Source organism: Bombus huntii, chromosome 1, assembly GCF_024542735.1.
Source record: "Bombus huntii isolate Logan2020A chromosome 1, iyBomHunt1.1, whole genome shotgun sequence".
Taxonomy (NCBI): domain Eukaryota; kingdom Metazoa; phylum Arthropoda; class Insecta; order Hymenoptera; family Apidae; genus Bombus; species Bombus huntii.
Window position 1 is genome coordinate 9,117,161 of NC_066238.1, and position 26,268 is coordinate 9,143,428.

General features: G+C 36.0%; 2 protein-coding genes across 5 annotated transcripts; one reads left to right on the forward strand and one right to left on the reverse strand.

Moving 5' to 3' along the window:
- Window positions 1-689: 689 nt before the first annotated feature.
- On the forward strand, window positions 690-23,202 carry LOC126867264 (uncharacterized). Of its 3 annotated transcripts, none has more exons than XM_050621538.1 (8): window positions 690-984; window positions 8,635-8,758; window positions 8,948-9,033; window positions 14,484-14,576; window positions 18,995-19,057; window positions 19,392-19,529; window positions 20,958-21,189; window positions 21,857-23,202. In XM_050621538.1, exons 1-8 carry the CDS (start codon window positions 910-912, stop codon window positions 21,994-21,996), a joined length of 951 nt encoding a protein of 316 aa, XP_050477495.1. In that variant the 5' UTR covers window positions 690-909; the 3' UTR covers window positions 21,997-23,202. The 3 variants fall into 3 exon arrangements, with proteins under 3 accessions (XP_050477495.1, XP_050477502.1, XP_050477511.1); XM_050621545.1 differs by having other exon boundaries at window positions 19,392-19,475; XM_050621554.1 differs by lacking the exon at window positions 14,484-14,576.
- On the reverse strand, window positions 22,727-26,259 carry LOC126867228 (facilitated trehalose transporter Tret1-like). Of its 2 annotated transcripts, none has more exons than XM_050621469.1 (4): window positions 24,989-26,259; window positions 24,631-24,893; window positions 24,081-24,504; window positions 22,727-23,953 (listed from the first exon to the last, which is right to left on the reverse strand). In XM_050621469.1, the coding sequence occupies exons 1-4, from the start codon at window positions 25,023-25,025 to the stop codon at window positions 23,310-23,312; spliced, it is 1,368 nt and encodes a 455-aa protein (XP_050477426.1). In that variant the 5' UTR covers window positions 25,026-26,259; the 3' UTR covers window positions 22,727-23,309. The 2 variants fall into 2 exon arrangements, with proteins under 2 accessions (XP_050477426.1, XP_050477431.1); XM_050621474.1 differs by having other exon boundaries at window positions 24,631-24,897.
- Between the last annotated feature and the right edge of the window lie 9 nt (window positions 26,260-26,268).

A 26,268-nucleotide genomic window follows, 5' to 3' on the forward strand; every position in this document is an offset into this window, starting at 1 on the left:
CGAAATGCCGACCTTGTCACGGAAACCCATTTTTTAGAGGGCAAATTCGCGAAAAATTTCTTGTCATGCAACAAGAAAAGGAAATCACAACTTTATCTCCGCACTAGCGAAACGGTAAGATCATTCGTGAAAGTTTATGATTATCGAAGCAAATTTACATTTGTCTTAAAAAGAAATCAAAGTCCATATATCATAAAAATGTTGTTTTTCACTAAAAACTTTTTATCACAAGTTACACAAAATGTACGTTTTATTTTCGAGTTCCCTTAAAATATTACATCTTGTCCGAACAACTATCTTTTTAACCATACGATAGTTTCCATCCATTACACCTCATACACTGGAGTCCCTGATTTAAAATCAATCTCTGTTTACTCTAGCAAGTGATTCGACGAATTCGAATGCTGTTGAATTTCGTATCTCAGGGGTTAACTTTTTCCATTAGCATTCAGAATTTCTATACATATAAATTTCTATGCATGTCCCATGAGAGTATGATCTCATCTACGTGCTTTCTACGTGAGTACAACGCTGTGCCTGCTATACGTAATTCTATGTGTGTCAACTAATACGAAGCATGTTATTCAGCTAGTGTCAACTAATACGAAGCACGTTATTCAGCTGAAAAAGTACAAACTGACCGACGACGGCGAGTGCGCATGCGCCTGCTGGAGTTTTCGCGCCGCGAACATCGTAAAGGCCGGCAGTGAGAGTCGAACTACCACACGTGCCGGTCCTTACGATCGAACAACAATGTTTTGGTGTCGTTGCTCACTTCTTTTGCGTCTTGCTATTTCCGTACAGCATGAGTTATATATATGATCATGTAGCAGACGCCAGTTTACGTGTCACGAAATAATTTTTCTATTGGATGTATGTGTAATGTGCGATCACTCACGCGTTTAAAGCATGGCTATCATGCAATCCTGTTGCTGTTGGCGTTCAGTCAGGAGGGGTAGCTTCGCCTGTGCTATTTATTCCGGAGTAAGTATCGTATTATTATTCCTATCTTATCCTACCCGAAACATTCCCTAGATATCTTTCTTATTGACAAGTTGTCTACATTTTTTCAAGATAATGTTTCTCAAGCAATATGTATTTAGAGGCAAAATATACAATACCATAAACGTGACATATTTTCGTTGAAAACGTAACTACGTTGTCAACTGAGAGAGCAATCGAAATGTAAATATTTGATCGTGAAACAGTAGCATGATAAACGCTGGTACGTACACGCGATAAAAGTACGTGTTTTATTGCCAGTATGTAATACACGGTATTAAAAAAAATGTAAACAAGTAAGTACGATATATTGGCGTGCACAGTGAAAAGAGTAAACGTATTTCGAGGATTTATACTCTTATCGCGGCAATAAAATATTTTTTCCTTCATAATAAGGACTCATTACGACAAATGATACATTTACGGTTGCATTAACACACACAATTGATACAATTTATCTGTTGTTGTTGTCTGTTGTTGTAATATACAATTGAAACTCGTCTATCTTTCAAATTTGAACAATGGGGACTACAAAAAAGTATTAATTGCTTGAAATGAAATTGTTAAATGAAAGCATTACATTAAATATAAGTAGCAATTTTTAATTACTTATTTGTTTGTTTCCTCATATTTTCTCATTTAAACGCAATTTTCCTTAAGTAGTCAAAGTAGTGTATAACAAGGATATACGTTTTCAAAAATTCGTACCCATCAAGCATCATTTCATTAAAAATATGCAGTGGTAGCGGAAAAACATTCAATTACAATCTCAGGAAAGGAACCCAGCTTCCTTTCAAAGGAAATAAATAGGTAAAAGTCCAAAGTTTTCTACCGTATGCAAGGGGAAAATTAAATATAATTAAACGAGGAATTATTGTAGTTATGTTTCTAATGTATTTAGGCTAAAATGTAAAAGCTTTGCCCTATATAGTAGTAACAAGAAATTTATTAAACCGTATCAAGCTGCTGCATTAATTGAAAGAAAATGTATAAATGCGCAATGGTAAAACGAGCAAGATTTGTTCCTTTCCTAGCGTTTTCCGCTCTAATAAAATACATATATTTTAATCAACAAAAAATTAAAGAAGAAGAAGAAAAATGTTAATAACCAGGACATTTCTGATTCGTTTTATTTTTACTGTCATAAATATAGTACCTAATAACAGAAAAATATATGCATTCGTTAGAATTAATGTATTTTATTGCTTGGACGAATCGTAAATAATTGTAAACAAGTGTACCGTAATAAAGTGTATTGCATGCTTGTAAGCACTTACGCAGAAGATCGTAAAAAGTAGACAGACGCCTATTTCTATTATTGCCTAAACGTTACATGCTCTAGTCACGAATCATCCTCGAAAGAATCAAACATAGAAACACTACCGAACATTTCTCATTCTTACGAAATACATTTAAAACAGTGACCAGTTAATTGCCAATCGCATTGAAATTCTTTAATTAGGTTCGTAAAATTTACAATTGAAATGTTTCAATTCTGTGGAAATAATTAAAAGATTAAAGGTTCTTTCACAGTCTGCAAAACATGACAGAAAATCAATAACGTTCAACGCGAATTTGACTTGAACCAAAATTTTGGAAATTCATTCACTGTAGTTTACGGGCGCGAAGCGTGATTCGAAAGATTGGATTTTGGAAAACTAGGTAAATTATTCGTTGAATTTTCTCGATTGAATATGAATTTTCAATCTTTGTGCAAATAGTGAAAAATTTAATTAATTTTGCGTAATAAAAAATTATAATAATTATTTATTCGAAATTAATTTGCAAACGTTTCGTAGCAGTATACATTACTTTTAATGCCTATCTGAAACATTATCAGTTTAACGCTGATAATGAGTACACAATTTATAACAGGTAAACTTATATATCACACTGTGTACAAAATTAATAGTTCACCATTCTGCTACAGTGATTCGTCTAAGCTTGCAAGGCTCGTATTCGACGTAGAGTTCACGATAAAAAGCTTTGACATGCATTCAGATTTTACTAACTTCATTTAGATAGACAATGCATCGAGGAACATACCTCCATGATTTCCCTTTATTAAACTCATAAATATCACCGAAATTTCAATAACAATACATCCTTTCAGAATTCGCAACTTTATTTCAAAGAAGATAACTTTATAAATTTTATTTTTTACAAACAACACACGAACACCGAACTCGGTGTTTCGGTATACCTAATTATAGCTTCGAATGGATATAAATATAGTTTCCATCGATCGGATTAAATTAAAGGTATCCTATATCGGGAAGTTTCTCACACATACGACAGGCGTAACTCGGCAACAGAATTAATTGCTTCGAGTGGCTTGAAATAGAATTAACTTCTTGAAATTTCGAACCCATATGTCCCTGTCGGGCTAGTTTTAACACCTTCGACATCATATATTTACGATATTGCCTTCTACGTCAGATAGCTTCAAATATGTACATTTATCGTCAAACTTTCCGATAAAAAAAATATATGTGTATACGTACCTATATCTGATAAAAATGAATATAATAAATTTATATTTCCCGGGCTACATTTACATTGACCCGTGCAACATAGAAGGACCATACCAGCTACTATTTATTTTCTATTGTGTCGTGATAGGAAATATAGAGGTCGATGTATTCTTAATCACGACATCAAGTAGCGAGGTCGCATACCGAATCGATTTAAATTAAGACATGTGGCGAATAAGTTTAATTGCAAATTTTTCGTTCCTCTGGAAGAGGACGAAAATTCAGTTGCCCTAGTTCGCTGATCAAATTTCGATAGAATCTACGTGGAAAAGTAAACGAAAGATAAATGCTGAATACACACGACTACAATAGAAAAATATTATGGCTTTTCGTGTGATTGTACAAAGTTTTAAAAACACCCAATTAGCAACACATTCCCTGAAGAAAAGATATGATAAAATATAAAAAAAAAATTAAAAGATTTTAAAGGAGAATTAGTAGTTTTATCTAAACGTACGATAATTCCCGGAATAACGAACGAATTAAACTCACGCGACGACCTCGTCGATTTTAAAATGAAATGGAAGATATCGAGTAACGAAATTTAATTTAGACTGGAATTACGGGAAGAGGGTGGAACAGCTGTATCGGCAATATTTGATGCCTCATAAAGACGTGACCAAATCGACTGGATTGCAGCGGAATACCAGGAAAAAGAAGCTCCTTTGAACCTTTATTACTTGACATTTTTTTGTTACGGGGTTGAAGTTTCGAATGGGAAGGAGGGGGAGAGAAAAAGGGAGATAAGAATTAAAAAAGTTTTGATGAAGGAACCCGATGTCCGACGTTGCGTGGATCAGGTTGCAAAGTGCAATTTATTTCAGTTAAGTCAAACTTGTGAGATACACTAACTTCGAATACATTAAGTAATTATGACGTGACACTACGCATAATATTTGTTATTTTCTTGACCAATTCGTATAAACTTATGAAAAGAAAGATGAAATATTTTTAAGGGAAGAGGGAACTTCTCCATAAATCATAAACGCCAGGCAATAAATGTACCTACCTAAGTAAATTAAAATTTGCTTTCGAGCTTCCTTTCACTCTGCTGGTCAAGAATGAAAATTTCTTGAATTAAGAGTTTTTGCAAGAGTTCGTAATAGAATAATTAACTCAAACCGAAGAGCTTCACTTTTAATGAAACATGTACCGTGTCTAGAAAGTTATCTAACTTGATCCAGAATAACTACGGGTAACATTCCATTATAACTTTGATCCACCCCAGACGTTTCTACGTATCATTGTCGAAAATGTCTTCACAAAGATGCAAATTTATCTACTCTGATATTTTTACATGTACTAATCCATTTCTATGAAACGTTTCTGGAACAACAAGAATCACGCGTTATACAAGCGTTAATACCCACCTCAAATACTATTCGAGAGATTTTCTATTATTATTCTAGAGAATTTCATACTGCACGAAGCGTGATCCGACTAGGAGTAAAAGGGATTTTAAGCATAATCTTGAACAAAAAAATTCGCAAATTTCTCTGTGGTGTTCAATTGTTAACGAACAACAAAAGGCTTTTGCATTCGTGATACTTATGGATATTTTAAAAGGCATATAGAGAGTTTAATGTCTGTTTAATTATAAATTGTATCGAGCCTGGGGATTAAAGTATCATCCAAAGTAACGTGCAAAAGGGATTAAAGTATCGAGTAATCAGACGCTTCAACGTATAAACGGCACGATTTAATTGAAACACAGCAAATCACATGGTCGTTTTAATTCGTACAACAACCGCGAGATCTGACACTTTCCCTGATTGGTAATTTAATATTGTTGCGTTTGTAGAGTGATTAAAGTTATGTTAAATTAATTAAGATCGGAATTTAATAGAATCGGAGGCGAGAAATACGAAATTTGGACGATCAGGTATTTTGATTACACGAAGCATTATCAAAAAAACATCCTTTTACTGGTACAAATTAATTTTCTATTCATAGATAGATTATTGTGATAAATTTGAATTGTATCATTTCTAATAATAATATTTCTGTCAAAAATAGCGAAGACAATTTTCTTAGAAGAAATATCAACTGCGGAAAGAAAAGAATTTCACCTATCTCCGAGAGAAGCTGTTCCTGCATTTGCGTCATAGCGCAAAATCTCTATTTCCCTATCTCTCGATAGCATTTAACGAAAAGGAAACAAAAATGTTAGGAGAAAATAGAGTAGGATAAAAAAGCAGACTAATATTTCCAGAAAAACAACACGATGTTCTTAAGTTCCGAATTTTAGAAGCAAGTTATTGCATGTGTATAGAAAATAGAGGGAATAAAAAATTCGAACTCTCACGGATACCACTTATATTCGACATCCAATATCGTTATACTTGTATCGTTATAGAAATTCTCTATCAAGTTCCTCTAGCTAAAAAGTCATATCGGTCGGTCCTAGTAGAAAAGCCAACAATTCACCTCTCGTCCTTTCAAATGGGCTATCAGCTCCTCGTAGATCGTCTTTTTTACACCAGCTTCGCTCCCTATTTCCTCTCGAATGACGAGTATAGCTCCAGTTTCGATGGCTTATTGAATTCGATGGGAGGAGCGCGGTTCCATGGATATTGCTTTGATTACAGTTTATTTCGCGATACAAGGAAATATCGTAGAACAGCGTTTCCAGTTGTATTTTTAATAACACGGAGTAAAATAGAAATAAAAATATCTTTGATGAATTGTCGAAAACATTTATATATCAAGTTCTATGTTTTTCGCAGGATATAACATCGGATACAATAGAACAAATATTCTACGCATTCTTGCCCTAATCGATTATTTGTTACGCTACCAAAACGTCAGTACCGTTTTATATTTCTTTTTTCATTTTGACATGAAAATTTTTTGTATGCCCGATTTGTATCGATCGAAACCTGAAAAATGCAAATACCGTCATACGGGATACGAGGATGGAAATACGAATGCGGTAATTCATCTCTGCATCAGGGTACGAATAAATGACGTTTCATATGTTTAGCTTTAATGGTGAAATACTGAAAGGGTGCTTTTATCTTTAGTACCATGAATGATAATCTCCTTTCCATTTGCTATTACATACAGAAAGGGGGCAGAAGATCTTACTAGACGTCGTTGGTTTAACCTTCATTAATTCTGGACCATAGAGTTCGCCCGTTAGTTGATGATGTTTAGTTGCCATTTTATATTATCATCCGCTTATAGTTGAATTAAGCCGAACGTGTTTTGAACGTACCAGAATAAGCGACTCTGTCCGTGTCATTGAAAGCGATCCTTTATGTCACGAACTACGCCAAGTTTTACGTAAGCTCGTAACACGTGTTTTCATTAAACATGGAATTCTACGAGGCGCTTAAAATATATCGTAATATTCTTATGTAATTTTACATGCAATACAGCTGGCATATTTTTAACAAAAGTAAATCATGTATGTAAGGTAAAATTTCTAGAAATTATTATTTCTAAATTAGGACAGAACCTACGTACAGTTAGGTTGTCGAAGTGTGAAGCACGCAACTGTACAAGATCAAAGAAACGCGACCGAACGCTTTCTTTGCACGTTTTTAGACGTTCGCAAACTTGACAACACGTTAGAAGCGTAAAAAATGACAAAATTGGTCCAAGGACGGCGAAACTACCCAACAAGAGACAATGAGAGGGGGAAAGCAATTTCAATAACCTCTGTCACGTTGGATCGATCGTTCGTCCGGAGAACAGAGAAGAGTGACGCGACGCACCCTTCAAGAAGCACGCCTTTTACCACTTACTCATCCTTTTCAGCTGGTTCGTGCCTGTGTACCACGCGTATATACGCGTACCAACGCAAGATTCATAACGCGCGTCAAATCGACCAACGAATGATAAATGTTGACAAATGCGCGAAATACCGAAGTACATTTAGTAAAGTCGTGCTTTTTAAATGAAAGCGACTTTTCTTCCCTCGAGAGCGTAGATATCGAACAAAAGTCATTGGGAATGTTGATCGATGGCTACATTTTTTATCGTGCCCTAAAGACGTTGGATTGCGGCGAAACTTTGTTTACCTGTTGTTTTAATACAACTATAGCGAACACATCGATTTAACGAGGTGAAGTAATGTTTGTATTCTTACTTTCTAAGAGAATTACGTAAGTTCTATCAAAGAACGTGTAAGTTGCGTGCTTATGAGCACGGATTTATGAAATGGACTAATTAAGGCTGAAAATGAGTTTCGAGGTCTGAGATGATTAAACTACAAAATGTAAAAGGGACTTAGAGCCGTGTTATGTAACTTATGTTCGTGTTATTAATGTACGAAATATACGAAATATGTGAGATAAATCAGGCACAATATGGGGACGTAAGATCTTGGGATCATAAAGTTATAAATATTTTGTTCTGTATTATGAAGTGGATACTCGTGAGGGATGCAATCTGAAGAGTTGAAGATTCCAATTTCAAAACAATACCCTGTTTCCATGGAGGAGGTTCGAGCATAAAAAGTAAAGGAACAAAAGTGGATCAATCGACAAGGATCCGATTGCAATCCGACTGAAGTGGATGGAGCAGAAAGAAAGGCAATCCTCGAACAAAACTTACCCCTTTTCGTGGAAAAAATTTCAAATTCAATTTTCGATCAAAACGTAATTAGAGATAGATAATTTTTGAAAAGTTAACGCCAATTGAACGCACTAAATGACGTTTTACGTACCTTTACACGTTACACAGAAATTTCAACGGATTTAGGCTAATTAATTAATGAAGTCAAAGATAAACCACGATTTGATATTTGGCCAGAGACAGAACACGATACCGAACTTTTACTTTGAACGAGTAGGAACTCAAACGAACTGATTCTCGATAGTAAAATAGTAACAGTTTCAAGCACGAGGCGAGTGGAAGTTAAAATGACATCGTATAATTACTTAACGCTGGATAAAAAGAAGATTAAATACCCGATACCGATATTACTACATTAAGTACACAATATCTGTTTCATTTCCGATATTCAATTAGCGCTTCGGTATTCCTGAGGAGCTCGATCCCCAAGTTGTTTCAACCAATGTACCTTTCTCGGTAAACTCGTAATCAGAATAATTCATGACGAATGGTTCGGCCGTTATTTGTTCTGTTTCAGATTTACTTTACCGTATTGGCGCTAACCACGGGTAAAGTGCTCCAGGGGGAGAGTCAATATCTGCGGGGGAATCGTTCGTTACCCGAATCCACCAGCTTCCTAGAACCAGACACCATATCTCCTAGTGAGTATTTGGCTGTAACAACAATGCTCACGGTAGATGCACCGGGAGAGAATTCTCCAATTCTATTCCCGTAATATAAGTCACTAAGTGGTACAACCGAATTCATCACGCGTAATTGCCTGAAATTATTCTCGAATTGCAAATTGAAAACAACGAGATCTCACGTTTAACATGATTCTATTCCTTCAGCGACAGTGCGGTTTAACGTGACGCTACTTATATGCTCGTGCTGCGGTGTGATTTGCAGTATCCTGCTGCTCTATGGCCTCTGTAAGGTAAGATGCTCCAAACATAACGCTTTAACACAATCCCATCGCATTTTGTGCCACAACGTATTGTATGTGTTGTACGTACTGTAACATATTGTAACGTAAATATGCATTTTCACTTTGAATGAAAACTTTTGTCGAGCTCTCGTTCGTTGAAAGATTTGCAGTTAAATTGTAGACAGATGAATTTAGAACGACAGTTGTAAAGCCCTCGTCGTTTAGATTTCTTTACGACAGATATTGTCTGAAATTTCCCGATGCACATCGCGTTCTTTTGAATCAGAGAAGTTCAAAGTTCCTTGTCGGTTTAAATTCGCGGTAAAGCTTAAGTAGAAGTTCGGATTAAAGCTCCGGATAATGTCATTTGCAAAGCACATTTCAAACAGGAAGATTAAGAGTGAAAAATTTATTTCAAAGTAACATATGAACCGTAAAAGAGATCGTACATTCGTTTTAATTAACTTTTATAAGAAAATAGAAAATAAAAATATATTTCTGGATATTCGATTTAGAACATATTTAATAACAAACTTACATATTAATACTAAACCTCAATGTAGCATTTTACTTCAAATGGAGGAAATTCATATTGAAATATCGACGAGTTTCTTGGGTGGTCACTGGTTGAAGCAAATTAGCATCGCTAGCGACAGTGGTGTATAGGCCATATAGTCGTACAACATTTCGAACATATGTACGCACGTACATGTTTGGTACCTATAGAGAACCCTGCTTTATCAAAGAAGCTCGATGAATACTGTTTCGTATAATTTGAAAATTCCATCGTCCCAAACTTAGACTTGAAATGGAATATAATATCAATTTATTATAATCTCTTAAATATATAATTAATTAGTAAGTTATTCAGAAAAGATTACCAAACAATAAGTAAATACTTTTTTTTTCGTTTATATCATTCTTACAAAATCGATTATTCTTAGATACAAATGACTCTGTTTAATTAAATTTCTAGAATCTACCAGTTTCGTGTTTCTCCAGTATTTCATTCGCCTAATTTTACACTGGAAAGATGTATTTTGCACGCACACCAGTATTAAACCGTAGTATTCATTCCCGTGGCACGTGATTCTTGCGCGAAATGGAAATTGTTAGCAGGGATAAGATTAACTCCGCATTCAAAAATGTAGAATTGCGCGCGATCCCTAGATCGTTATGTCTAACATCAAAAGAGGATACCGCGATAACGTAAGTGGAAAGAAATCACGGAAATAAAAACGCGACTAAGGGAAAAGTGCGGGATTTCCGATCCTCTTGTATCAGATTTAGTCGCAGATGGAGAAACGCGGGTAGTTGGAAATTGTTTTTCCTAAAATCGATTATAAGAAAGAAAGGGGGAGCCGGGGATTGAATTTAAAGCAGCACCTGTGGAAATAAATCTGAATAATTTTCGATAAATTGAAATTACTTTCGGCACGGACGCTTTACTTCTGTCACCCACTATAAGGTGACGCATTTTGATTTTTAGATTACAACAACTTCGGAAACTAACGTTCGAATTAATTTCAAATTAATTTCACACTATAAATTACACAAATGAGTTTATTAACCAAGGAATTCGTTTCTACATAATCTTCCATTTTCTTTTTTTACTTTTTAAGAAAATGCAAGTCTCAGTGCACTCAGTGTGTAGCTGGGATTTTGTCCTTCAATCGTCTTATCGCCCTCGTATCGATCTTGTATATATCGATCTCTATTAGTTCATCTCAAATGACAGACAAACCCGACCTTCAAGGCAGAGCGATGCAATTTTTATCATCATCTTGGAGAAAGTAGAAGCACGAATCTCCTGATACGAAAGGATCAAGGCAAATCGGAAATGAAGTTCCAGCTTGTCGAATCGAGAAAAATATCGTTTTCAGAAATATCTCTCGATGCCGAAATCCTTTTCTATTTCGTTCCTGCATTTTACACACATTCGTACACGGTTTTTTTTTTTTTTTTTTTGGTATTCGTATTTAATTTAGGAAGCGACAAATACGAAAAGCAATAATAAGAACAACATATTTTTAAGATTATGGTTATAATTTACGCATTGTCGCCTACAAAATGATAGAAACGTGTCATTTATGAGAAAGAAATACAAAGGACAAGGGTAATTAAAGTGTATAGTTATTTCAAAACATTCGTTATAACAACCCTTGAAATCAGGAAGGGGAAGGACAGAGGAGAGATACTTGACGTAGTATCTAGTCAACGAGGGTACAGAAAATTTACGAGCGAGATAAGACAACATCCCCGGGCTGGCATCAACCAACCGCGAAATTCCTTCCGCAGTTTTGCCCCGCAATTGAATTTTCGTTACCTATCTTTCAAAACAAGACGTCATACAAAATCGAACGTTTCTTCGTTAAATATTCATAGAAATAATTCGATGAAACATCCTTAACATCTTTCACTGATCGTTCACAACGGACAAATAGCTCGTTACGTACCTCTTGAACTAATACCTTAATAATTGATTAGATAAGAAACGTCGTATCATAGGTAATAAGTACAATTCAACAAGCTCATTTTGCACGTAATGACCTCTTCATAGATTATCGCAGAAACAAGATCAAATTACTTATACTTTTAAAGCTTTCTTAAATCTTTTTTTTACACAAAGTAAGATACCATATTTAATTACACTTTCATGCTGAAAAATGGACGTCATTAACGCCTCACAAACTTTGCGGTCTTTGAAAAACTTTTACCAAGCTTGTGAACGATCTATACCTCGGGGATTCTGTCGAAGAAAATATAAGTAGAGAAAAAGCAGGTTACTTTACTTGTACTTTCGAAGGATTTCACGCAGCTCGGTTACTTTGTTGCCACATCAGCGCGCATGAAACTTAGAAACCAATCCGTGGTGAACATTAGCAAGGGATTTACAGAGCAGCGATGAAACACTTCTGTTAACCCCGGAGAGAGACTAACTTTTCAAAGTGGATTCCGTCGAATCCGTGATACGTTAACGCAATTAAGCTTGGCGAGTTAATCTCGATGTTGCCTCGATGGCGCATCCATCAGTCGTCAGAATCGTACACGTTCACCAAGTGAATGCTCCTTTGAACATGGAAAAACGTCCGTAAACCCGAGTAGAAATATCAATTTTCGTCACGACGCTGATTTATCGACACTTTTCGCATGCAATCGACACGACTATCACTCACGTTGCGAACAGTTCTCTTACGTAAAACACAAGCACAACGTGATCGGTTTGAAGTGCCCCTTCGTTCGTGTCTACACGTCCATCGAGGACAACAATAAAGAGAGGAAAAAGATTCGTCTCCTTGGTAGTATTTCCTTTTACAAGAAATATTTATTGTTCTTCTCTATCATCAATAGAAACTCGCTTTATTTGAATTACAGCGAACTTATAAAATATAAATGAAATCTATATCTTGTTAAAACATTTCTTATCTTTTATTTTCTCTTCCTTTCTCTCTCTCTCTCTCTTTCTATGTAATAAATTCAACTTATCTTACTTGGTAGTTTAAAGATCCTGTAATATTTTTGAAGTTCGATACGTCTTACAAACAATTCTCTGCAGTCATTAAGTTAAATGCATGAAAGTTGAAAATAACATCTGGAAATTTGAAACATGCTTTTTTAATTCTACCTATTTAGAAGTTGAGTTTAGAGAAAATAAATTATATTTATATTGCTAAACAAGATTCAATATCGTCTTTGTATACGAAAAAAGAGGTAAATGAATTTAACAGATACCTTATATGGTTCCTATCCGTCGCTTAATTTTGTAATTACTTGGCTGTAATTGAGATATTTATTAAAAAGAGGCTGTTGTTTGCCTTATCGATGTCGAGAAAAATTATTGATAGATCCAAATTCGCGATTCCCGACACTAAATTCACAGAGTCGACTTGACATTTCTTCTTCGTATCGATCTACACGTCCATTAATCATTCTGTGGCAAAACTACCGCGTTTATTTCGTGATAGTAACCGGCGATGAATAACCATGGCCACATTTCGCCAAGATCTCGAATTCAGGGTTTCACGGTTTCACCCTCTTCGCTCGGCTATTTGTCATCCGGCATCCATCATTTTTAACACGTTGCGTATCACGATATTTTAGTTGGAATTTCCAAAAACAAGTGTGTACACGTATGAGATACCCACAATCTATTGTGTTCTCTAAAAACACATATTCTACGAAAACATTAATATTTTTGTATTTTTTTTTTTTTTTGCGAGGTCTATCGAAACAACACACTTTTAGAATTTTTTATATTTTAACATCCTCGCAATGGGTAACGCAGTTTTTAGATATAGAATACTCTGAAACAAATTATAGTACGTTTGTTCGTTCCTGTGTGTACGCATGCTACGAAAAAAATGATACGAGCTGACGTGTGTTCTATAACAAAAACTCACATGAGAATACACATTTTCAATTATAAACCACCGTACTCAAAATATATGTTGTATATTGATATGCAAATCAGTTTTTTTCGCACAAGATATTCGCAGGCTTAAATATGCTGGCAAACGTAACGAAACTTCAAACGAGGTTTAGTCTGTTTGAATCGCATTTCAAAGCAGCCTGGTTTCGGGAATACAGTTGAAGACGGAAAATTGTTTCTCTGTGAGTTTACGTAAGCATAGTGCTGTCTCACGTGCTGCATTTTTACGGGAGTTTATAAAAGGAGCCACAAAAGTAGCTCGTTTGGCTTCTAAAACGATACTCAATGTTTCTCAATACTCGAACCTTCTTTGCAAGTCATTGTTTCGTCTAGTACTTATCAACATTTAAGATCTCCTTTGTCTTCGTACGAAATATCAAATTACATTTAATGACAAATCAGACGATAGCATTGCAGCATAATAAATTGAGGAATAGAATGAATTTTCACTTTCCGCTAAAAATTAACCAAAAGATCTAATATTATGAATTTTTATAGCATGATGTAAGTATGCGTCAAAGGATTAATAACGAAGCATAAGAAAATTTACTAAATTTCAGAAAGCTTCGCCCTAAAATATACATCGATTATTTTGTAAAATGAGAAGAAATGACTTAGATAATAGTCGTTTCAAGGCTTTGCAATGGAGTTAAGTCCATAAGCGTAACAGCGGTAAATTATTACGGCCTTGTGCATAATTGCACCGTTTCTTTAGTCTAACGTAACAACTCGCGACTCTAAGAAAAGACGACACAATTGTCTTCCTACTCCATGGTAGAGAAACTTTCCACCCTTTTCCGTCGAGAGCTCGTCTAAACTCTTAACCCTCTGAGTAGACTTTACTTCGACAGTGTTCCTCGTTTTACCTTGGCGAGATGCAACGAGTCGGATCGAATGTTTCCAGAGGACGCCAGATAAACAAGGGGGAAAAAAGATATTAAAGTTAAAGAGGGACTATGAAACTACTCCCTCGAAACCAGCCTTCTTCTTTTCCATTCATCTGTGTTCACTTTTGATCGACGTCTTTTAGGATCAACGTGTCTTTCTCATACCCTGGATCATCGTCATCGTCACGATTTGTTTTATCGATGTGGGACATTCCCTGTACCTGTTCATCGCTGCGGTAAGTACAATTTTCTTTAGATATACTAAGAAAATAACTTTAGATGATTTTATATTAGAATAAAATATGTATAAAAAATATCGGAATTTCTAAAAATACTCGATATATTACGTACATTTACAAAATAAATCGCCTGAAAAAACTCATTACGTGTTTCATATAAAAGAAATGGATCTAGCAGTGAAAGTCGTGACGAAATTTCTATAATATTTTCGTTTGGTCCATCTACGATATTTTTTCCTCTTTTCGTGAGAACAAACCATATGATTTCTGGTTTTCGTGGAAAGAGAATACGCCTGTGATAATTGCGGGCTTGCGTCAGTCGGTGAGAACATCTATCCAAAAGAATGATACGTCGATGTTTCTTTCGCCGAACAAAACACAAACCACGGGAGGTCTCTCACGGGAGGCAGCACGATTAGGAATAAAAACTAAAAATGTAATTTCAAAAGAGATCATATTTCGAAAGCACGGGTAAGCATTCTCGCGCTTCGCTAACCCGCAATTTGCCGATGCGATTCTTCGCAGAAGCTTTCGATTACGAATTCTTCGACCCAGTTTCGGAAGCTTCATTTTTAGGTTCACGCTTTTAAGTTACGACCTCTGGGTAATGAGACCTTCTTCAAACATTGGAACGTTGAATATGAAAAAAGCGCTCTTTCATTCGGAGAAAAAAGGTTCGTTCTATCCAGTCGCTTCATTGGAACAAGAAATTTTGGACCGAACCCAAGCGAACTCGCATTACATCATAGAATCTCGACTCTGGCATGTTTTTTAACAACCAAGTTGAACTTTCGAAGAATCGGTTCAACTACTCTCTAATCTGTCCCCAACAAGCCCGATATCCGAATCGATCGATAAAATCATGGTCCGTACGTCTCTGGGAAACTTTGTTCGTTTTTTACTCAAAGTTCTTTACTCGCCCATAAGAAACTTTCGCCTATTTTTAAAATTGTATCCCTCGACAGCTTACAACTTTTATACAGCGAGTTTCGAACGGGCACACAAGTGAAGACATTTAATGCAATTCGTGGATTATATCGAGCACTTCCTCATACGGCACACAGCCACGCAATTACCGTTGTCCGGCGCTTTTTGTCTCGAAGAATTCGTAGTATGACATAAGAAAAGAACATGAACTGTTTACCGGGCAGCAATCCAAACTCTCTTTCAGACTTTTCTCCTTTACTCTTCCTCTGTCGCTCTTTCGTCGTTTCATGGGTACGTTTCCCACAGCTGCGACGTTTTTCTCCGCAGTCGGTGCTAAAGGGGTTAGACTGTCGTTCAACCGTGTGATTCGAGAGCGTCGAGTGCTTTTGTCTCGTGATTTTCATGTATTTCAGGCACCAACTTATTGCGCATTCGCGCATCTGCCCCATTTTGATGTCTTTAAAGAGAAAACCTACTTTGCGTCTTCTGGTTCGTAACGCTGTAACGTACGACAAATAACTTACGTATGCATTCGTACGTTTGAAAGCTTTTAAAATACTTCCTCGGGAAATGCAGATGTTCTGGATCAACGAGTTTGAAAGGTTACAACACATTTAAACGAACAAGGCTATTTAAAACTTGTTTAGTCGTGGTATTTCAACGTTAGTAGCGAAACTAATTATTCTGTATGTTTGTAGTGTGTTAAAGAACTCGAACGAATTTATTTTAAATTCACGAATGCAAAATGTTTTGACGTCGTTAAAGAGTCTATCTATTCAACAGTCGTGCTGTCATGATGTTTTGATACTTACACGTAAATAGCCAACGTGTTTTGCATTTATATATCCACTCCACAGTAATACTGATCTAGATTCATGAAATCAAAACATTTGGACGTTTTTAATGAATCGGATGTGCCTTCTTTGCACAGGTGAATCTTTTTACATATAGTTCTGGTAATTTGATAATTTTAATTCACCAATTATTTTTTTCTTTTTTATTTTGAAAGCGCAAACATTTGAAATAAATTGGCCCAGTCGAAATATCATGGTGATTATCTAAGATATGCACTGAAACACTAGCATGAAACTACTAATAAACTATATATGAAACACTTTCGACATGGGGATACGAGAGATTTCGAAGTACTTCGACCGCGCAATTAGTGCGTCGAAAAGTTTTGTTGATTTAATCATCGGTACTGGAATTTTGTTGAACGAAAACGACGCTTCACGAGTTTGAGCTGACAAGTTCTAAAAGTGCCAAATACTGATTAAAATGTCAATCGAGATGACTGTTTATCGTGATCTTTGGAAACTGAAGCCGACCCTTCGCAAATTACGTTAGTTGAAAGTAATTAATTTAGCGAATCGAATTTTCCCGTTTAGGATAGAAAAACGTTCACAAATAGAATTTCGATCATAATTGAATTTCCACGAAGTTAATATCAAGCATACTGTGGTATTGTAATTGCGTTAACCACGGTATCTTATCTTATCTACTTAATTGAGATTTCTGTAGCCACCTGTGTGTGATGAAGATCAATTCTTGGTTAAATCGTATTATATCACTTCGTGTATACAATGGAATGTGATAACATCATTGACCTATTCAAATCGGATCAATAAGCAACAGCCGAATAATAGGTATAATTCCTTTCGTGACCAAGTTAATAAACACAGAAGTTGACGTCGAAATAATGACAAATACCAAGATAAACAAAATTCTAAGAACAAGTTAAAAAGTACCTACTGTTATTGCGGGGAGATCTCAATTTTTCAGTGAAATGGTTCTCATATGTCGCTCTGTTTGGAAGGAGAAATACAAGAATGGTAGAACAGTGAAGCAAAATATATCCTAAAAGCACACGAATTACAAATGCATGAAAATGTGCGAAACGGATAAATATGCAACGATATAAACGAGAATATAAGAGTATAGTCATGTAAACGATAATACACAGGGGAAAATGCACGTGACTGGAGTCGCATGCCAAGTGTATTCCGTGCACCAGGCGGCCAGATGCAAAAGTTCATTCTGAAATAACAGCGCATCTGACGGTATTGCACGCTGCGCCGGTACGCGCAATCTTCATTAACGTTCTTACTGTTTGCGCGTCGAGCTTTTTTCTCGTAAAGCAAAAACAACGGCGACAAAGTATTCTTCATTCTTTTCCTCTTTCTTCCTTTCATGTACGAATATCAAATTATCATATCATTATTAAGTCAAGAAGTCGGGCATTTTTTTACTCGTAAACGCGTTCCCCGTTTTAATGGCTTTTTCCCTATCGGAAACGGTAACGAGAACCGGTAACATCGATGCAAGATATCGCTCGTAATTACACGAACTACTATGAACTGATGCACTCGTCCTCTAAGTTAACGATACATTTCGTGGCTCTGTTACGAGCCACGTTGTGCTACATAAAACAAAGCGAAATCTGTTCGCGAAGTTTCTTTGGTGGTCAAAGATTGTCAATTAAAACGTGTACATTTTTCTGTTAAAATGTATACATTTTTTATTTTCTTGATATGCGGAATCGGTTAATTATAAATAATCTAACATGTAATCGAACAATATTACGAGTTTAATATAATTACAATCGGATTATCACTAATTAAACAGTAATTATCTAATTAAACAAATAGCCATACCAGAAACTCAAATATTCGGGCATTAGCGTTTAAAAAGTCGTAACTGAGTAGCGTTGTCTAACGCAAAACGTTTTCATTCTATCTTCGACCGAAAACACGTGTCGATTTTGTTTCTTTCTTATTGTATTGCTTTTGCACCGATACAATTTATCCGAGCGCAATAAAATTTCCAGTGAACTATCAAGGATCGACAGAGATATTTCCGATTTTCTTCGCATCATGACCGATTTGCGGAATCTGTGAGCGAATTCCCCGATTGTTTCAATAAACAATTCGAATCGAAATTGATCAATGTTATTATATTCAGCGGTGCTATTATCCTATTCATAATGAAGAAAAATCAAGAGTCTTATTTGTTTTATAGTACCTACAACGTCAGAATTTTAAAATATGTCTTTTCTACATAATATGATTCCTTGTTAAAAAGTCAGACAGCACAGCATGCAAACAACGTTCAATGTAAATTTACTCCTCATGAAAGGCTTTTGTATTAACTACCACGTACTCGCCGCAGGGAATCGAATAGCATTTTACAGCCGGTCTACGCTCAATACATAAACTCGATGCGAATAATAGCAAACATCAACCTTTTACTGCCTCCCTGTAATCGATTTCAGGAATTGCAACGATTCCTCAATTGTTCGACAAAATCTGTGTTATTACAGTGCATTCTTTAGGGTAACTATAAACATAAACAGGAACTACGATGATGGTTAGGAAGAATTGTAGAAGAAAAAATAATATACTGTGAAGTGTTATATTACATTAATTATATTACATTCACAAGATGTTCGTCGAATCGAGTAATTTAATTTTATCCCGATCTTGTTTCAGTCCACTTTTGACCCGACGAAAGTGATGTTATACACATTGAACTTCTTTCTCCTCTGCCTGAACGTGAGTATATATACATTTCAGGAATCAATTTGTATAAAAAATAATCACATTCCAGAGATATTCCAATTTTTTCTTTAATTAAAATCATTCATCTATAAAACATGTATGCTTTTAATTAATTTCTAAAATACGCTTTCTTCCATATAATGCAACTTTATTGAAGCACAACAGCATAATGTACCATCGATACGCCTCACTTGCATCGACTTTTGTTTTTCGTTCCTGACCTTGATTTTTATTTTCAATTATAAAACATAGGTAGAAAGAATGTGTTACGTTATCAGATGACCAGGCGCCGGCTTATGGGCTATATCCCACGTATCCTTTACTTCAGATATATTCCGTGTTGTGCGTGATCTCCCAGTATCAAGAATATATGGCCGGTCGAGGCACCATCGCGGATGACTACGAATACAGGGTCAGTATTCTGAGAGTCTCTCAACGGAAAGAGGAACGGAATAAGGGACGAAAAGTTAAGTGTACTAACTGTATTGTCGAATAGTTAGCGTATTGTTGTCGACGAAACTAATCGTGAAAATTATGGATAGGTTCGAGAGTAACGTCTGATAAAACATTGAAGTTTATTATTTAGTCAACATATGATATATGAATTTCATATACGAACCCCAAGACAATTTTTTCTTGTCCCGAGAAATCGGGTACTATTATTAAACTATATTATTAGATTGCGGTGATAAATATATTTCAGAACGACATTTAAATAACGAGTGTCTGTCCACAAAATTATTGTTCCCATTATGTTTATAGTGAAAGTTATAAAGAACAACGAGCAAGAACTTCTTCGAAGGAAATCCAATTATGTCTCACCATTCCGGAAATTCTGCTATTCTAAAAAAATTAGTACTCCAAGGCTGTGAAAAGGTCTCGAAAGCATCGATATCGGGCAATCTTATTATCCAAATAGAAACTTTCTTGTTGCTTAATCTGAATTCTTATCCATCATCGTCGTTTCCTTTTTCATGCTATTCACATGGTTTCCTCAAATGCTTACGCATTCCACTAATTCACAATAAAGTCGTACACGGTAAAAATAAAAATAAAGAACCATAATGTATAATGCAAAAAAAAAGAAGATTATTGCGAAATATTTTATCGCATGACGTGTTATTAACACAGATAAGTCGCACGATCAATATTTTATTACTCCATAGAAGAACGATAATAGTACGCAACAATCCGAAGCAATCATAAACAATTGCGCTTGATATTAAATAATTGAAGACTGTGAGCAGTATGGCATATTGGCTTCTTCGAATTAAAATTATTTATCACGATAATATGAAGGGGTACTTATATGCAATAGATCACACACCGAAGCAAAGAGGCTAACCTGATGGTATCTTCCGACATTGATTAATGTAGATTGTGTTATTGATGACGTTATACATGCACGTCGGTGTACAGATCGAGCTCGTATTATTAGCTCTCTTCGAACAGTGTTTGACGTCGCGACATCCCTCGTAGCGAAGGTTGCTCGAATAAGCGTCATTCAGAATGACTGACATCCGGAAAATTCAGGGTAGCACCAATCTCGTCTCTGATATACGTTCGTCCACTCGATAAAATACTATGTAATAAAACGTTTCCTTAAAAATATCCCAATACGAATCGCGACAATCAAGATTAATTCAAACACCATAAAACAAAAAGTTCGTTCGCAACCTTCGTACTAGCACGAACCAGATTATCTCGGACGATCTTCAATTTCGATTAAACTCCTCTCGCGCCAGCTCTCGTACACGAAACTCAGTTATCTTGCACTCACGCTGCAGTTTCAAAGAAAAACTGAAAAAACTCCGTTTACTCGTTATCTTTCGAAAAGAAGTCGATTGCATCGAAATTCAATTATAAAATGGGTCTTATGAAGTGACCTTTGAAGGTTCCAGCAGTGAGGTATGCCATTCAGCCGCCGACTACGACTGCAACGTCTTGTTTGAGTTCTCGAAGGGCGCCGACCAACAATGAAACCAAAGCGACTGCAACACCGACGCAGAGTCCTACGACCGGTCAGAACACTCTCTCCTTGGAAAAAAGTCCTGTCACGGCACGACCATCCAGGAAACACGTCCAGTTCCCTGACACGGCTCCCGACAGCCAGAATGGAAAATCCGGTAAGTGCACGCCCGCTTTCTACATGCATATGCACACCTCCATTCCATTCTGCATTTCTATTCTGTATTCAAAGAAACAGATTAACTTAACTTCATTTTTTCTGAAATTAAATCATGTAAAATTTAACAACTCAAACTAGAATGCTAGAATAAAATTTCAGTGACATTTACAAGCCTGATAGATGAGACAAATTAACTTCAGAAGCAAGCAATATGAAATTTCCAATTTATTGTATTATCAAACGTTCAAACGGATAATTATATCGTCGACCTAGTTTATAGCTTTGCTCCATCTTAAATTGATCGTAGAGAAGAGCGGTTGTTTCAGTTGAAGGCTAGGACACACAGAGTTTGAGTTGTTACTTACGAAGTGTAGTGGTGAAGAGTAGTGGTGAATAAATTATAGGGATCACTTGTACGTGCGAGTTAACATTGATGGAATTCACTTTGTCGCTTATTCAAACAAGATTCTAGGAAAATATGTTTTTGATCTTTTTCATTAATTAGATTCGTCTGTATGTAACACGTGCTTCTATACTTTCTCTTTATGTCGCAACTATCACTTACCTTGATCTGTGCTTTCCTGTCGCCATGCTAAACGAATCAACGACAATTTCGAAACATCACATTCTCACTATGCATGTATGTCTACGTATATATGTTCCAGAAGTTCCAATCACGATGTTGGTACTTCAAATGGAAGCAGAGAACGAACACGCGACATCGTCGACCTCGTTGAAGCTCGAGGAAGCCACGATCGATCAGGTTCTTCTGTCTCAGAAAAATAGCTATAGTCAACACACCTGAAGTTTAGACTCTGCTTGTACCATCGACGTGAAAGCTAACAACAAAATTTTCTTGCCATTTACTGCCGGTTCTCTTAGCTCTCTGAGAAATTCATGCGGCTTACGAATGGTTTCACACCACCAATGAATAATTTATCCTCGTAAAAGACATCCTCGAGTACAAGCTAAGCTGTGAGACAAGAAACCGACGGTTGAACACCATCGCTATGCTAGTTCACTCAACGCGATTGTCTATTCTTTATATCAGCATTTTGATCGATTGCCACCTCTGCTCTGTCGGTTATTTTCAACTGATAGTACCCGCATATCGGACTCTTTGGTTTTCTTGCGATATATTTACTAAATTTGCGATAGTATTACATTTCGTGCTATATTATCGTTAGAAGTCAATTAAAATTGTCACAAGAGAAGCGTCATCTCGCGAAATGTACTCCACTGTCATTCGAAGAAATTTAAGACGTTCGCGCAAAATTAATGTCTTAATTTCATTTATTGCGCTAGGTACGCCATACGCGCTAGGTTCTTTGGGTTATCGCGGAAGCCGTAAAGTGTACAGGTGCAGAATCAGAGGCGATAGAGTTGAATGTAAGGACAAACGTTTGCGCAACTGTCGATCAATATTGACGCCATTCTGTGACGATTCTGTTGTCACGATAACGAACTTTGATCTTCCAATTGAAGATTAGCGCTTCAAACAATACTCCAACTACTTCAGAAATCGATCAGCTTAATCCAATGTCCGATACTGTTTCGAAATGAACGAACATCCCTGTGTCTTTAACAGAATGTACATTAAACGCGAGTAAAATTGTGCAATCAAGCTGACCAATCGTATTTTTGTATTATACATTTTTAGACAAATTTGTATTTTCGGGCGGAAAGAGAACATTCTTTCTCGTTTACAATGCAATTTTTGGAAAATTATTTATTTCGTATCGATTCGACTACACCATTGTCGAGTTACAATGCTTGTTCCCTAGTTTCTATTACGGATTACGCTGCTCGAAATTCACCCGCTGCGAAGTAAAGTATGTACGATTCCAAATTTCGATATGAACTCGGCGATTTCCAGACTGTTCGTATCCTTAAATGTACATATTACTGTAAATTACAATATATGTCGCAGTACCTGTTTACATAGGTTCCAAAATGGACTTTTAAGAGGTTGTTCTAACATTTTCAATAAATAATTTATGTGGTTTTTTAATAGATGCTATTTTTATTTTTCGACAACGACATCTTCTCATAATTAATCGTGAAATTTCAAGCTTATTGACTCATTACACCTTTCAACCAAAATAATGGCCTGATTAATCACTTTTTCATTCCCTCGATAAAATTCTTCCTAATTTGCAATAACGATTCTCTTTTCGTTTCCGGAAAGTAAAACACTAGAAAGAAGATACTGAACGTGTTCAGACCGGAAATAAACCAAAAGATAAGGGAATATGCATTGTGTTCGAACATGATCTCACTCCAGACACGCAACGCGATAAACGACCATACGAAATTTATGCAAAAACAGAAGCTGATACACGTTGCTTTCGCGTAGATTGGAAATATTTCGTTTACAACAACGAAAGGTACACTGGCCAATCCTAAAGAGCAGCTTATCGTGTAAAATAATACTGCTACGAAGGACAACAGCCGAAGATTCGTGGTATCTACGGCGTTCTCTTGCATGCAGAAGTAGACAGCCAAAAGGAAACTGCAACTAGAAACGCCTATGGTGGATATAACCATTAGAGGTCGTCTTCCTAAACGATCCACCAAGCTAATGCACATAAGATACGAGATCAGATACACCGTTGCTAAGACGATGCTGGTGTAGACCCCCTGCAGTTGAACGTCGTGGATCTTCTCGAAGATCGTTTGGGCGTAACTGATAAGAATAATCGAACTTGAGAACGCTTGCACCGTCATTACACCTGCGCCGATTAAGATCGCAGCTTTTCCTCCTAAAAAGTTGAATACTTAATACGTTGTAAGCTATGAAATTGGCGACAAGGTTCGTTTTATGTTCGATACTACGAAAATTTATAAATTTTTGAAGTTGACAAGGATTTTTTCGAAGATTTTATTTACCTGACTCAGAAATTAAGTGTAAGATAGAAGACAATATCCCATTGCATCGAGGATTGGATTCGACCGCTCTAATAATAGAATCCATTTCCTCGGCAACGTCACCCGAACCGCGCAAGAATATCAAAGAATCCATGGCAGCTGCGAATTTTTTTCGGCGCAGCAAATAATAAGGAGTTTCAGGGCACCAAATGAATATCAGGAATTGCAGCATTGCCAATGATATTGCCACGTAAGAATATTGGTACACGGTGCTAAATGAGCCGACTACACAGCCCAAAAGATTACTGCAATAATGCATTAATACGAAGCAACTGCACAAGGCACCGCGAATGTGCGCAGGAGAGGTCTCTGTCACGAATATTGAGCCACTCGTGAAAATTATGCCACTCACAATCCCGCCTATGAAACTGGCCACGTACAGATTCTAAAAATAGGAAAAATCACGTTTGAAAAATATCACAAGTTCATTATGCTTTTAAAATGTGTTACAAAAATTCGATAGTGATTATTTGATAAATAAACATTCTGAAAGTTCAGATTTCATATTTACCAGAATCGATGGATTCCATATTCTTAATAACCAACTTAAGCAAGTTGGAATAATAGTAAGCAATATCGAAATTTTTCTGCCTAGAAAGTCAACTATGAATATCGAAAGAAAGCAACCGAACGCTGTTCCAAGTTTTAATGAAGATACTATCCAGGAGGCTTCGTCGATAGCGATTTCGAAAGGAAAGTCGTTGACTGAGGATTTTGTTATCATCGGTGACGTCCATTCCAAAAACAGGTCCGCATTTAATTGGGCCAAACACACTGTCTTAATGCAACAATTATCGATATCATAATTTGTAAATTAATAATTCACTTACATACAAAATAGATAATACTATTTATAGAATTTCCCTTACCTACGAAAGTTATCAAATAAATTCTTGCATTCGACATGTTCGCAACTGCTACGTGATACACTGTTCGCTAGGAAAATTTAGGTTTCACGACGGATATACCTAATTACATCGATAAGAGTTTTCTATTAGTCTTTCCTTCGTAACTATTTCGAAGGTGAACAAGCCGCGATAACGATTGTTCCAGCAAGGTGTTTTAATTATCATGATTCCACGTAAGCGTGCTTCGAAAGCAACTACAATAGATGGAAGTGTGTGCATAAAATAAGTGATGCTTATTTTACGAGATATATTAGATACGTAAATAACATCCGTGCGGAAATTCTAAACAGTTTCCATTTCATATCTATAGTACAATCATCTTGTACATGCACAAGCAATAACCATCATATGTACCGGTATGTATTCGCAATCTACAACACAGATAACGAAATTAACTACTTGAATGTTAATTAATGTGCGGCACGGGTAACCAAACGTTGAACATTAATCTCATTACATTTATTTAGTTTATTGTTAATTTTTTCATGGAGTTTTATGAAACAACGTATGTATCTTCCTGCATTACTTGGTGTTCCTCTTTTTGTGAATAAACAGAAAACTCTGTCAAAATAAACATTTGTTATCAAGCAGAAAATTACTTCCATGCATGTATAATAACTACGATGTTTATCAATATATAAAGTAATTTATTTATAAATAATCAAATATTTTCATGAAATCACGGTGTAACAGTTGGTTGTAGATTACATAATTACACGTGAGATACGTATTACGTCTGACCATTGTCCGAGATCACTATCAGTAGTAATGGTTTATATACGCTAAGCCTCAGTAGTAACAAGCTGTATGGATCAGACTGCAATTTATGCAATCTAATAACCTAGCTAGGTTGCAAGATGTACGTGATAAAGTCAGGCATTAAATTATATTTGTGTATCAATTATTCAATTCGTTTAATTATCAAATAAAGATCAAGTATGAATATTGGAAATATTTCTTTTTAATGAACTGTACGTAATCTTCAATCCATTATGTTCAGTGAACGATGTTCGCGAAACTTTTAATAGACTTTATTAAGGTTAGAAACTAAAGAGAAGCGGAAGTTGCTTATATGATGAAATTTAATTGCAAGGGAACACGGTAACAAAGTGGCTTGTGCTAGCCGTGTATGCAAAACATGTTTCAGGCATGTAACGTTGCACTACTCTGTGAAACAAGCCTTCCCTTAGAACACCTTCCCTTTATTATGTTACAACCTGGGATCTTGAAAAATATTTTTA